At 41.5% G+C, this 15107-nt stretch overlaps 1 protein-coding gene across 9 annotated transcripts in view; it reads right to left on the bottom strand.

The window, feature by feature from the left end:
- Nucleotides 1-15107, bottom strand: part of myo9aa (myosin IXAa) — a 138924-nt gene that overhangs the window by 12330 nt on the left and 111487 nt on the right. For 3 of the 9 annotated variants that reach the window (XM_037691641.1, XM_037691669.1, XM_037691694.1), the window contains 11 exons: nt 14314-14621; nt 12182-13936; nt 7472-7571; nt 7048-7263; nt 5279-5376; nt 5025-5158; nt 4682-4908; nt 4478-4594; nt 2928-3116; nt 2787-2837; nt 2506-2617 (listed from right to left, as the gene is read on the bottom strand). In XM_037691641.1, the coding sequence (XP_037547569.1) occupies nt 2506-2617; nt 2787-2837; nt 2928-3116; nt 4478-4594; nt 4682-4908; nt 5025-5158; nt 5279-5376; nt 7048-7263; nt 7472-7571; nt 12182-13936; nt 14314-14621 (3307 nt within the window). The remainder of the gene's footprint in view (nt 1-2505; nt 2618-2786; nt 2838-2927; nt 3117-4477; nt 4595-4681; nt 4909-5024; nt 5159-5278; nt 5377-7047; nt 7264-7471; nt 7572-12181; nt 13937-14313; nt 14622-15107) is intronic. The other 6 variants (XM_037691655.1, XM_037691678.1, XM_037691662.1 and 3 more) reach the window with 4 other exon arrangements.

Below are 15107 nucleotides of genomic sequence, written 5' to 3'. Positions count from 1 at the left end.
TGATTTCAGCTCCCTGCCTCCTCTGCTCTTTGCCACCTGCAAGTGTTTTTGGCCACACCCACTTCTCCGCTGTGCACGGTGAACAGCTGATCAGCTGCAGCAGGAAGTTTCTCCTGCAGTTTAGGCTACACAAAAGTGCAACAGGTGCTAAATAATTTAAAATAATTTATTTTAAATAAAAATTCCATGCCAATTGTGTGTCATGTCCAATCTTATTTTGAAAAACCCAGATAAACGAACCACGAAGTAGCGAGGGACTACTGTAAACATGTTTTCTATATTTTTTTAATATGTTTTCCTTTTAGAACTTCATTCATTCAGTTTCTTCAGAAATTTATTTTATGCAGTTGTCTCACAATGTACAACAGGGGTGCCCACACTTTCAGCATACGAGCTACTTTTAAAATGACCACGTCAACGTGATCTACCAAGTCTAGTGATCTACTATAAGGACTCGTTTACATGAGAACAACCTCTGGAAAATGTTTCCATGTTTTTTCAATGTTTATTGGTGGTAATAAATAAAAAAGAGCAGGTTTTAGGGCTGGACAATATGGCCAAAACTTTTATCACAATATATTTCTTAATTTCGGTCGATAACGATATAATTCAATATTGATATAAACAATATAAAAGCCTCAGAAAAACTGTACAAATAAATTAATGTTCACCTTTTATTTGTATTTGGCCTTCAAAGAAATTTGAAATCACTGTCAAATAAACATAAAACTTTCAACTTTGTCAATTTTAATAGTTTGAACTTTAAACAACAACACAACTTAACAACCCATGCAGCAAACACAGAAGGGTTTCTCTTGATACAGCTGGGGGTGTTTCAGGGACACGTTGACTCAAACATTATTGTGCTTCATCTTCTGACTCTCAGCATATTCTATCGAGTGAAAACTCTTCAGATGAAACAAGTTAAACGTGTTCCCACCGCTAGTTGGAACGACTGTCACATTTTGCAGCACACTGACTGAAACCTGCAGCTTTTCGGATCTTAGATAGCAGAACCACTTCCACACCACTGAATTAGTCTTTCCTCTCTTATCAATGATGTCATCTGTTTTATCTTCACTTGTGAAAGCTTCTTCTGTCACATTCTGACGGTCAAGGGAACTCATTTTGAAGCGAAAACTTAACACACGTTGGAGATTAGCCTAGCCTAGCCTGCTACCGTTCTCTCCTTCTGGACTCGAGCTCTGCGTAACATCTACGTCACCACGCACTTACGTAGTTGTGTCGCAGCTTTTTCTGTCTGAGTTGAAACTGAAGTGGAAGTTTCAACACGAACAGAAAAATAAAAGTGTCAGTGAAACGCTGTAATCCTATCGAAAATGTGCTTAAAACTCATATCATCGTTATTGAATAAGTATATCGCAACATATATCGATATCGAATTATTGTCCAGCCCTAGTGGGTTTACAAGAAAAATGCAGTAGTTTCCATGTCAGTTGGGTTGCCAGATAAGAAATTATTAACTATAATACGGTCGCTTTAAAATTGTAGTATTTTGACCTAAACTGTCATATGTGCTGAGTAAAGATATTCTAAGATGAGGTGTGTGTTGTGTTTGTTGAACATGTGCACAGAAAAGGAGGGGGTAAATAATACTTTTTAAATTTAAATATATCTGGCAACCCTGAATTGCAGGGCTCCGCATTCATTCATTGCGCATGCAGCGCCTGCATGACGGTTACGTCCAGACTGCTGAATACATTAACGTCTCTGTGACTGGACTTCAGTAGTTTTCTCTGACATGCTGAAAAAAGCGTGAGTAGCACACAAACACTCTGCTGTCTGCCATTTATTATAACTGTTGTTAGTGCAGAAAAACTTTGCACTGCAGCTGCCCGCAGTGTGCGACTTCACATATGGAGAATTTCACATGGTGTGTAAGGGGGGTGTGGGAGTGGGGGGTGCGGGTGTTGTTCCCCTGAAAATCTCCACTCTGAGACCTGGTTTGAGAGAATGAGGGCTGTGACTGGCTGCCCTGTATGTCAGTCAAGTAACAAGTTTCATAGTGAGGGTGGATGATAGGCTGATGTCTTTTTTTATGCCATGAGATCTACCCATAATGCCTTTGCGATCGACTGGTAGATCATGATCGACGTATTGGCCACCCCTGCTGTACAATATAATTTTTTGACCATATGCTTTTCCTTCATGATTATTTTAACTCTGTTGTTTTTAATCTTGTTCTATTTTTGCATTCGTTCTGAACATGCCAGACGTGCATTTTAAATTAAATTGGTAAAAGTTTATTTTCTCGTTCTCATTCACTTGTCCCAGCGGTGTGATTTGATTCAGCTTTTTTTCTTGCTAGAGCACTACAAAACAACATTTTTATTACCGACTAATTTTATGTTAGTCGAAAATAAAGGCTATTCCTGGCCTCCAAACAACAGTTCCATTCTCTTTTTACATTTTAAGTCTCTAGTTAAAATGTCGAAGGTGTGTCAAATTAAAGACATTTGTGTATTTGTTTGTAAAAACCCTCACATTTGCAGACATAGGCCCGGTCCATCATCCAGATGAGAGACGAGCAGAATTCACAGTATGTGGGGATGCTGTACTGAGTGGATTTGAAGATGTGGCCATTATGCTCCTCCACCTGTAGAGGGCAGCAGAGCACAAGTTCATGTGTGCATTTCAAACATATTCATTTTGAACAACAAACAAAACTCGCAACCAACTGTAAAGAAATACCAGCTAAAAAATTTAAAGTTTTGTCTATCATTATCACAATTAAGGGGTAAATATATAAGAATAAAGAGGCTTACAATATCAGTTTCCTTTTTCCTCCGTTTTTTGCGTTCAGGTTTAGGTACCTGCTGCAGGAGATAAACAGGAACAAATATATATAATACATGTTGCTCTTATATACTTTGCTGAAAAAAAAGTGCAAACAAGTGATCTATTACCTTGTTGAATGTGCCATCCTGTGGTTTGTACTCAGTCATGAACTCATCCAGGAACACTTTAAACGTGTTGACCCACACTTTGACAGGCGACTCCCTCCAGTCCCGCTGCTCCTGACGCATGGTCTTCTCCAAGATCTGCTCAAACAGAGCGTACAGGTCTTTGTAGCGGATACTCTTCCCATCATCCATCTGCGGAGAAAGACGGCGAGGTCACAGGAAGAGTCAACACGGCAAAATTCTGACCTTTACTAACGATCCGAAGGATATTTCAGACCGTGAAACTGAGTTTCTGTTGGTCTTCTACCACCTGAAGCAAGATGTTCATTTTTAAGCAGCCTTACTGATATCAAAGCAAACTGTCTTCATAAGGCCGGATGACAATAGTGTGGATGTTTGTGAAACACACTATTGTCATCCATTTTTCTTCCGTACGTTTTTTTGGCACAATTCTCATCCCGCAGTTTTCTAGCCATTTCAACAAATCATACAGTTTATCAAAATGTTCAGCTCTTTCAGGACAATCCTGCTATGACTTTTGGTATTTGTGCAATTTAGCTTTTTGAGATATTTAGCCTTTTCTACCACTTTTTTCCTCATGGAAAATTAATTGAGCTCATTTTACAGCCTTCAAATCTTTAGATCTGTTTACAACCCTTTATTCTGGTTCAGCTTCTTTCAGCTTCCTTCTGCAAATTTAAACTTTTTATCAGCTATTTTCAGCTAATTTCAGCTGTTTTGTGCTCATTTCAGATTCTTTCTGCTAACTACAACATTTTTGTGATTCTTCTAACTTCTTTCTACTAATTTCATCTTGTTACACTCCTTTCAGCTTAGTTCTGCAAGTTTCAGCTTTTTCTACAATTTCAGCTACTATTTAGCTGTTTTCATGCTAACTTAAGCTTTTTCAGCTAATTCCATTTTTTTTGCACTAATTTAAATTTTTTTCAGCCCAATTCAGTAAAAATGTACTCTCTCTACTTCCTTCTGGTAATTTGTGTCTTTCTGCTTTTTTCTGCTAATTTAAGCTTGTTCTACATTTTCAGCTAGCTTTTTAAAAAAAAAAATTTTATTTAGCATTTTTAAGCTAATTTCAGCTGTTTTCAGATAAATTCAAGTCTTTCTTCACAATTTCTGCTACTTTCAACCTAATTAACTTATTTCTGCTAAATTCAGCTTGTTATGCTCCGTTCTGCTTTTTTCTGCTAGTTTCAGCTTTTTCTGCTATTTCAGCTACAATTTAGCTGTTTTATGCCAATTTCATTTTTTTAGCTAATTTCCTAGTTTTTGTTTATTCAAATCTAATTCAGAAAACATGTGTTCTTTCAGTTTTCTTCTGCTAACTTAGGCTTGTTCTTCCATTTCAGCATGTTTTTTAGTAAGTTTTTTTGCAGTAAGCATTTACACTGCATTTTTGCAGGAAATGTAATTCCTCTAGTTTTGATTTAATGTTTTGTTTTTAATCATGCATTGCAATTATTATTTTTTTAGTTTTGCAGATAAATCAGTATTCAGTAATTGTATAAATAACTGTGTTCACACTGTTAACTTACTGCCAGAGCTGTGGAGTACGAGTTGAAGATGTTCAGACGGAATTCCTTCAAAGCCTTTTTAAACACGACGTCCACCATCGTGTCCTTCTTACTGTCCTCTGTGTCCAAGTCACTGATCTGAACATGACGACACATTAAACGTTTACCTGCATCGTCTACAGTCTAAGTCCCATGTGTCAAGGCGATACGCGAGCAGGTTGCTACCTTCTTCATGAGGAAGTCGTTCATGCTCCTGTAGTCGTTGATGGAGGTGAGAATCTGCAGCGCATCGTTCTGCCACTGAGCGGGCTCCATCAGGGCCACGTTGCTGATCTTCACGCTCCGCCTTCTCTTCACCTTGGGAGATGGCTCCTTGTTCTCCTTCAAGTCTCTGAACCCTCGATCCAGAATCAGATCTGGACTGTAGGGTGGCGACGTGTTTTCCTGGCCTGCTGGATGAAAACGTTATAAACACCTCAGGCCTCCAAAACAAAGTCATCCTCCGGTAAACACTCAGTGTATTTACAACTGTATCACATTTAACAACAAAAATGAAGGAACATCTTACTGTCTCCGAGTAATGGCCCAGTTTCACCAGAGTCTCCATCAAAGGAATCAGCACCACCGATCAGCTTTTCTCTGGATAGCTTCTTTTCTCCGTACTTGGTTTTGCCCCAGAAACGCATCTTACCCCGGACCCTGCTTGATAAACATCCAAAACACAAACCTTTAATATAAATGCGATCATCCTGTTCATTTATTGTTTAAATAACAAAAACATTAACTACGGATACTACTAAGGATACGAGGGCTACAACAAACCTTCCATCTTGTGAATTCTTGCGCATCGAGTCCACTTTGCCCAGATCTCCTGACGACATGGCTTTGTGCAACTTCTTTTGCTCTTCAGAGCTCGCAGGCTGAAACAAAGTGATGCCAAATAACATATTAAAGCCAAAGTAAAATGGGACAATTTACAAAAAAACATTTTGAGATAGTCAATAAGCTGAAAACAAATTTAATCCAGTAGATGGCAGCATCTCGTCACAGGAAAGTTTTTCATTTAGCAGAACTTGTCCATACAAAAATTAAAACTTTCTATCTATATAAACAAAACACAAACAGTGGACCAATAATGGCAAACATCAAGTAAATACAAGAAGGATGTGTTCAGAAAAAGAAATCTCTTTTTGAAGGGTTTCCAGTGTTTGATTAGAGACTACAGAGAAGTGGATCCAAGTCACATGCAGACAAAACGGATTACTGGGAAAGAATCAGAAATAAATCACAGCTGAGAGAAAGAGAGACGCTAAACACGGTTAGAAAAGCAACTACGTTACATGTTTTATATGTTCAGGGAAAATACATTTCAAAATATGTCCTTCATAGTGATGCATAAAGTCAAACATACACTGTTGACTTCTTACGTAGACTACTGATTATAAGGGGTTTAAAATACTTGACATATTAAATTAGGGATGCACGATATTGAATTTTTTGCCGATATCTGATATGCCGATATATTAAACTTATTTGGCAGATAACCGATAAATATTTTTTAATATACTTTCCTTTGTCAGAACCTATCCCTCTTATTTAGGCTTATTTGCTACAAACTTTGTGCAACAGCTGTAAGAGCTGGTGACATATTCAGTAACAGCCATATGATATACATAGCACTTTAACTTATATTAAATGAAAAATGTTGAATGTTATTTATTAGCATTAGTCACCTGTGATGCTGTCTCACTTGTGGAGGCTTGTTCCAGGTTCCTAGCTGCAGTGTGGGATCCTCTGCACTCTTGTGCATGAAGGACAGACTTTTTAAGTTCAAAGTTTTTGTCTATTCATTGTGCTGTAAGACTAATCATGCTAACGGGGCTAACACGACGTCCAAATGTCTGTGGTAGAACTCACCCAAGTGCTATCAGCTATTAGCTTCTCAAGGACGTCAGAAATGACGGCTTGTAACTCGGGTAAGGTTACATTGGAAAAATATCTCTGACTGGGGAGGATGAAACGAGGCTCAACGTAGTTCAAAAATCTTCGGGATCCGACATCCTCAATGAAAAAAAAAAACCTCCACACCGCTGACATTTTGACTTCTTCCTCTCCGCCGTGATCAAATCAGGTAGGTGCATGTAACGTCATCACATTGTGCTGGCGCTGCAGACATCCTTATCACTGGGTTGTCGTACAAAAACAGCGTCTTTTATATCGGCGAGTTATTTTGATGGAATGGCCGATGTCCTATATTTAACGCTAATATCAACCGATAGTGATACCATGCCGATAATATTGTGCATCCCTATATTAAATAATGCTATAGTTAAATAAAAACATTAATCGTTTAGTTACAATATAGCAGGTATTTCAAAATGTCTTTGAAATATCTGCTTTAAAAGGCCTTTGAAATGTCTTCCACTCTACAGGAAACTTTTTATTTTTAAACAGAAATTTGTTGAAGCTCAGTTTGAGTCAGAGGTGAGTTGCAGACACATGCGCTCTACTGAACGGGGTTAGAAATGTCAGAGAAGGCACGCTTGGACAGAGTAGAGAGGGCCACCGGTGGCGTGGCGGGCGCCTGTTACCATGTCCGAGTCACTGAAACAGGACTCTCTCAGGCCCGCCTCCGAGGAGCTCTGTTTGGAGAGGGGCAGGGTGAAATGGCGTGAGCTGACGAGGCTGTCGCCATGGTAGTCATCCTCGTCTGAATTGCCCCCAGCGGTGAGGCTGGGGACGCGGGTGAGGAAGTCGGCGCGGGTCCGTGCCATTCTGGCTTTCTTTTTTTGGCCCACTCTGCCAACCTGAAGTTTACCAGAGGTGATAACAGCAAAGTTGAAAACGTTTCCGTACGGATCTCAGAGCTTTAGTGCATTCTGTTCCTCATGTCGTGCAGCTGCTCCCACACCACGATGAACTATTCTGCCAAGACTTTTTCACTCCAATACAAACACATGCTGGATGAAACAGATGTTTTGTAAAACAATAAAAAATTTAAAAAAAAACACTCACATCTTGTGCTTTTGCTCCTTTAGAGGGCTTTGAAGCTGGTCTGAGTCCTTCATTGGAGATAGCTGCAGCTGTTCCTTTAGATGAAGCATCACTATCAAAACTGATGGAGGGAAACAAGAAATACATTAATGATACGCAAGCGAACAATGAGCAGCAATTTAAAACAAAAGTACAACCAAATGAATAAACTAATAAATACTCAAAAAAAGATCTAAATTTTCATGATATCCCATCCCTAAAGGACCTGATAAAAAATTTGCTAAGAAAAAAAACATCTCAACTACAAACAAGTGGTACACCGATGCAGAGAGATTTGAATAGTGAACGTTTTTGTTGTTCTTTTAGATGAGTGTCTTTCTGGACGGGAATTGAACAGAAAATGCAAGTAAACCTTAATCCTTTTGGTGCAAGATGTGTAGGAGTTAATCTGTGTAGAAAAGTAGATTTTTTATTTATTTTTGAGGCGGTGCAAAGTGAAGGATCCTGGTGAGTGGAGGGAGACATTTTATCCACCACAAGGCACAATGGCAGATCCAAGGGGGTGGCATATGGTGGCCTTGGCCACCATAGATCAATCTTCAGTCACCCAAACCATTTAAGGAAACTATACTTTTTAGCAATATAAAAACTAGAAAGCATAGTCTCATAAAATGATCAGGGTGGCTTGTTTACATACAGTATTATAGAGGTAGCTGTTAGGGGAATTTATGTAAAGGTTATAGATGTTTATTAGTACAATGCCTTGCAAAAGTATTCGGCCCCCTTGAACTTTTTAACCTATTGCCACATTTCAGGCTTCAAACATAAATATATAAAATTTTAATTTTTTGTGAAGAATAAACAACAAGTGGGACACAATCATGAAGTGGAATGAAATTTATTGGATGTGTCAAACTTTTTTAACAAATAAAAAACTGAAAAGTGGGGCGTGCAATATTATTGGGCCCCTTTACTTTCAGTGCAGCAAACTCACTCCAGAAGTTCAGTGAGGATCTATGAATGATCCAATTTGTCCCAAATGACTGATGATGATAAATAGAACCCCCCTGTGTGTAATCAAGTCTCCGTATAAATGCACCTGCTCTGTGATAGACTCAAAGTTATGTTCAAAGAGCAGAGAGCATCATGAAGACCAAGGAACACACCGGGCAGGTCCAAGATACTGTTGTGGAGAAGTTTAAAGACGGATTTGGATACAAAAATATTTCCCAAGCTTTAAACATCCCAAGGAGCACTGTGCAAGCAATCATATTGAAATGGAAGGAGTATCAGACCACTGCAAATCTACCGAGACCCGGCCGTCCCTCTAAACTTTCATCTGGAACAAGGAGAAGACTGATCAGAGATGGAGCCAAGAGGTCCATGATCACTCTGGATGAACTGCAGAGATCTACAGCTGAGGTGGGAGAGTCTGTCCAAAGGACAACAATCAGTCGTACACTGCACAAATCTGGCCTTTATGGAAGAGTGGCAAGAAGAAAGCCATTTCTCAAAGATATCCATAAAAAGTGTTGTTTAAAGTTTGTCACAAGCACCTGGGAGACACCAAACATGTGGAAGAAGGTGCTCTGGTCACATGAAACCAAAATCCAACTGTTTGGCCACAATGCAAAACGATATGTTTGGCTTAAAAGCAGCACAGCTCATCACCCTGAACACACCATCCCCACTGTCAAACATGGTGGTGGCAGCATCATGGTTTGGACCTGCTTTTCGTCAGCAGGGACAGGGAAGATAGTCAGAATTGATGGAAAGATGGATGTGGCCAAATACAGGACCATTCTGGAAGAAAACCTGTTTGAGTCTGCAAGAGACCTGAGACTGGGACGGAGATTTATCTTCCAACAAGACAATGATCCAAAACATAAAGACAAATCTACAATGGAATGGTTCACAAATAAATGTATCCAGGTGTTGGAATGGCCAAGTCAAAGTCCAGACCTGAATCCAATCGAGAATCTGTGGAAAGAGCTGAAGACTGCTGTTCACAAACGCTCTCCATCCAACCTCACTGAGCTCGAGCTGTTTTGCAAAAATAATGGGCAAGAACTTCAGTCTCTCCATGTGCAAAACTGATAGAGACAAACCCCAAGAGACTTGCAGCTGGAACTGCAGCAAAAGGCGGCGCTACAAAGTATTAACACAAGGGGGCCGAAGAATATTGCACGCCCCACTTTTCAGTTTTTTATTTGTTAAAAAAGTTTGACACATCCAATAAATTTCATTCCACTTCACGATTGTGTCCCACTTGTTGTTGATTCTTCACAAAAAATTTAAATTTTATATCTTTATGTTTGAAGCCTGAAATGTGGCAAAAGGTTGAAAAGTTCAAGGGGGCCAAATACTTTCACAAGGCACAGTAGCTAGTGTTAAACTAATGTGTGTGAGTTACAGAGTTGCTTGTGTATCTGCAGGAGCACAGAACCTGCAGACCTGATAAACTCCAAGGCCTCTAAGCTGGAAAGCAGAGCCTCTGTCTGATGAGCATTATAAATAGATGCTTCTTTATGCTGTCTGTGGTAGAGGATGACATTTTTTCAGGAATCCTGCAAGTCACGAGATTCCGGCAGGATGCCGACAGGACAGGAGTCAACTTTATAGTAACTCACAGGATTGGGATGTGACAGGAGGAAAAGTTAACAGGACCAGACAGGAGCGGGAACCAACAAATAGGACAAAAAATAAAATAAAATAAACTTTGGACAGGCGCCGCTATTTTCTAGTTTTCTTTCAATAAGTCTTCACGCTGGAATACCAGACTTGCAATTCGCTAGTCTGTAATGTGTTAAACACAAAGTAATATTAAAAAGGAATGGATAGAAGATTAAATCAAATTCAGTGTATTACCTAAAGACTAAATGGAAGAAAGAAAAAACAACAAGAGCGGTACAGGAGTGGGAGTGATTCTGACTGGGAGCAGGATGGGAATAGGAATCATGTTACCAGGAGTGGGACAAGACAGGATTTTTTTTCTGTGGGACCAGGACAGGACAGAAAATCCACTCCCATGTCATCCTCTAGTCTGTGGGCAGACCTTACGACAGGAGCTTCCATGTAACATCTGTGTAAGCCTGTGTGTTAACTCTGCCCCACAAGGAGTGAAATAAGGTTGAAACATCTCGTATCCTCAGTGTGGCTTATTTGATTATTGAGATGATGAAAGGGTAATTAATTTATCCAACAGTGGCCATCTTGTATTTTGCTGTAGCAATCCAATTTTCAATGTGGACCTTTCTTACACCTAGATGCAGCCACACACCAAAACTGAAGCGAGCACCTTAATTTTCAAGTTAACCAGCTCACAAGACAGACAGATGGATGGACGAACAACGGACAGATGGAGGGAGGGTGTTTCCAATTTCCCTGCTCACTCCATGACAGGCAACAAAAAAAAGTGCTGAATATAAAGACAAAATCATTAGCAGTGTTTCCCCTACCATTATACAAGCAGGGCGCCTCGCCCTGCCAACAGAACTGAGCGCCCTGCCTACCGAACTGCCGCCCCCCACCGTCGACTAAGGCTGAACGATTTTGGAAAATATTCTAATTGCGATTTTCACTTCAATATTGCAATTTAATATGCGATTATTTTTCAATGTTTTCTTCTCGTGTATTTTTCAATGAACACAAGCAATAAATCGTTTTCAAACTCCAGTTTTCAGCTCCGCTGCAACTCTGTTTCTGCATTATTTGTATAGCTCCGGGAGAGCAACTTGGTTAAAATGTGTGCATGATGTCATTCTGTACCACTTTTCCATTGTGTTTACCAAAACTGTAAACCACTATATTAATGGGCATCATGTCTTTCGCTATGAACTCCTTTATTGCTCGAGTTATTTCCACGTGCAGCTTCAAATTATGTTCATACGGAGTAATACCTTCCAACAGTTCAGTCAGTGATCCCTGTCAGCTGCTACTTTGCTTACTTTAAGTTGAACCACTGGTCATTGGCATTCTAGCCATGCAACTATCATAAATGGCTTTGTGGTGGGGTTTTTTTTTAAGTGTTGATAAAGATTTGTGGTGTTACCTCGAGAGGTAGCAACAGCAGCAAGGCAGGTTCTGCACAATACATGTCGCTGTGCAGCGTCTTCTTTTTTATAGACAAAATAATTCCAAACAATGGACGTGCTGCTTCTTTGGTAGCAAACTTTCAGATGTATCAGATTCTGTCGAGCCTGACGCCACTGGGCAACTGGTTAAGCGTGGTGTTGACTTCTTCTCTGCTCCGCTCATTCGCAAGTCACGTAACCAGATCATGTGACCAGTCAAATTGTAGCCTTTGCGATTAGAAAATCTTGTTTTATCATATCGCAATATTATTGCAAATGCAATTAATTGGTCAGCCCAATCAACAACTGCCAGCACTGACATAGCTCTAAGCTAGCTGTGCGCAATACAGACATGCTAACTAAAAAGCTACAGAGGTAGCGCACAGTTTCCTTCATGCTGAGCCACTCCACCCCTGTTAACAAAAATCATGGAAGATATGAGTGTCCTGCAAAGGCAAGTAGACTAAAGGAAACACTGGTCTGAGTTCGATTTTCAGTAGAGAGCGATAAATAAAATTAAACAGCAACACAAATGAAAGGAGCTCTTCATATAAGCAACCATTTGGCCTTTTAAATAACACTATTAATAAAATCCTAGGAGATAAACACAAATCAAGACAACGAGGGCAAACAAGGTTACTTTGAGCTGGATACTCACGAGGTAAACGCCACTTTGTCATTCGGAGTGAAGAAGTAGTTTCTTGGTTTTTCAGTCGTGCTGACTGTGGTGTCTTGTTGAGTTTGTTTCTCGCCAGCCGTTTTGATTCTGCTTCCTCCTCTTGACTCCAGTGTGAGTTTGGGTGCCCAGCCCTGGGCAGCAGGTTGGCTGCCTTTGCGCCTTTCTGTGGGGGCTGACGAAGGTGGAGGGGGCAGCTGGGGGTAACGGGCACTACCGTGGCTGTCAATGTCTGGTGGGGAGTGCAGCGCTGGGGGAGTCGAGTCTGAATGCGTTCTGCTGTGAGGAGCTTGCTGGGATGTTTTCTCAATCAACAAGGAGCTGGGTCTTGGGGTTTTGATGGAGCTTGTGGTTCTTGCGATGTCCTGCCTGACCTCTCGGCTCTGCTTGATCCTGAGCATGGCCTCTCCTTTTTGCTTCTCGAACATGTCTTTCTCAAACTGAGCAAAGATCAGCCGCTGTTGCTCCAGGGCTTCTTTCTGTTGTCTTATCTGCTCCATCATCGCCTTCTCGTTCTGCTGCTGCAGGTTGCGCTGTCGCTCCTCTTTCTCCTCATTCAGCTGCAGCAGCTTTTCTATGACAAACTGATCGGGCTGAGAGGCTGGACCGCGGCTCACAGACACTGGAGCAGGTTCCTGTTCTGAAGATGCCAAGTTGTTGGTCTGTGCTGCAGAATCTCGAAAAAGCACTGGAGTTGGGATGATTCTTTTCAGCTCTTCACTGAGGGGCGTTTCTTTCTGCATGCTGATGACCACAACCACAGGCCGCCGCGAGAGCTCTCGTCTCTCTTTGAGAGGCTTCATATTGTCTGAGGTGGTCGTAGAAATGGCCGTTTCTTTGTTTCTCTGAGGTTCCTCTCTAGTGGTATGATGATGATGATGGTGGGAGACTGATGTCATGCCTTCACGAGCAGGGACATAAAACGTTGGGAGGTTGTTCTCGATTTTGGAAGGATACGAGGGGGCAGACAGATCTAGTTTGGTTGAGCTCTGGCTATGTTCAGGATGAACACCATCAGAAACCCTTGTTTTGTGAGGTCCCGCAGGCTTTGGACTTGATGGACCAGCCTCTTTGTTAAAATCTGATGCTGGAGACACGGGTTGGACGTGGGAGAAGGGGTCCTCGCTGTCTGTCACCTCCTCTGTTGCCTTTGGAGGCTCCTCGTCCATGGTGAGGAGCTCAAAGCTGCCTTTGGAGCTCTGGCTGTCAGGTGTGCCTTGCGGGGACTGAACAGGTGAGCTAGCAGGGGGCACCAGCTCCAGAGACCAGCGCTGTTCCTCAGAGGGCGATGACGCTCCACCACTGTTTGCTCGAACCTTGAGGAGCTCCAGGCTGAACTTGGCCTGCTCTAACTCTCTCAGCCGTCGGCTCTCTCGTTTGGCCCGGGTGGTTTTGTGGCTCTGCTCGTCAACAGCTCTCGGCCTCTCTCGCTCCACCGCAGTAGATGTTGGGACCGAGTTGGATGCTTCGGTTTCTGCTTTTACCCTTGAACTTTCATCTTCGTCCTTTTCCTCCGTTTTACCTTCCCCCCTGTGGGCGACGAGATCCTGGAGACTCTTTTCTCGTTGTTCGTAGGAACGATCCTCCCATGTGCTGAGGTCCAGCCCCATGATTTGTTCAGGCGACTCCTCCTCCTCCTTTCCAGGTGAGACACTCACCTGGCCATTCTGAAGCTGAAGAAGTGTTTCTTGCTGCTCCTTCTCCTCTCTCAGTCTCTGTTCTTTCAGTTTTCTAAAGCTGCAAATCAAGAACAGTAAAATAATCCACACAGATCCATACTTCAGGAGTTCTAAAGATGGTTTCAGAGCCGACACTGCTGTCACCTTCAAACCACCTGAAAAAATAATTACAGTAGGAGTTAGATGGTCAAAGCCTCGCTCTCAGCTCAGCTGATTGTAGGGCTGCTTTGAGTTGGAGTTCTTGTATAACGGTTCGCTCCTAAAGTCTGTTTGCACGCTGAACAAAGACGAATTACAGTGCCGGGGCTGTGTGCAAAGATTAATCTGGTGTTTCAAAAGCTTTAACAATCTATTCTGAGAGCAGCGGGCTTTAGTGGAAGTGCCACAGAGTTTCTTGCTCAACCTCCACATGTTCTCAGAGTTTTAACAGCTTACCTCTGCCTGGTGAGGAAACCTCTGCTTGCCGCCTGTAGCTGTATCGTAGCATCACACAGTCTCAAGTAGGCATCTCTGGCTCGATGACAGCGCCAAGCTGCCTGGATTACCACAGCTGCCGAGCAGCGCCAGCACAGCCAGGACCTCCACGCCACCTGCAGGACCAGAACGGCCTGCTTCCGCCGCCTGAACCTCAGACGCTCTACGTAACCTCGCCAGTGTGTCTGCAGGCACAAGGCGGCCCCCTCCTCGACAAGAGGGTAAAGTTCTTCCTGCTTCTTGATGGACAGGTGAGAACGCCACAGTTTCTGCAAGAACACAATTTAAATGGTGAATTGTTTTTATTACACTATGATGGTTTAGTCTCTGCACATTTCTATGCTCAGCAAGACAAAACTTCATGTAAAATAATATTTTAATTGAATGTTTAGTAATTCTTGAAATAACGCCTGACAGCTTTAAACTACGATCGGCTCATAAAAAAAAAGAAAGACAAAATTATTGTTATTTTGGTCAAAGCTTTGAAAATATCTTGAGCAAAATGAGGTTCAATCTTGAGATGTTGCAAAGTCTGGGAATGACTCACTGACCATTACATCCAATATAAGCTCAATATAGTTAAACTGCTTGGGTTACGGCCATTTTTATTGGTTAAGATTGATTAGCTGTAGCAGCCATCTTGAATTACTTTTGACTCCAGAAGTAAATCAGTTGTGTATGAACATCCCATGATCATTTTGGAGTGTTGTAATAAAATCCATCCAGTAGTTCATGTGATTTATATATATGTATAT

This window comes from Nematolebias whitei, chromosome 2 (genome assembly GCF_014905685.2).
Source record: "Nematolebias whitei isolate Nwh7 chromosome 2, NemWhi1, whole genome shotgun sequence".
Classification (NCBI taxonomy): domain Eukaryota; kingdom Metazoa; phylum Chordata; class Actinopteri; order Cyprinodontiformes; family Rivulidae; genus Nematolebias; species Nematolebias whitei.
This window is presented reverse-complemented; position numbering and strand designations above follow the sequence as displayed.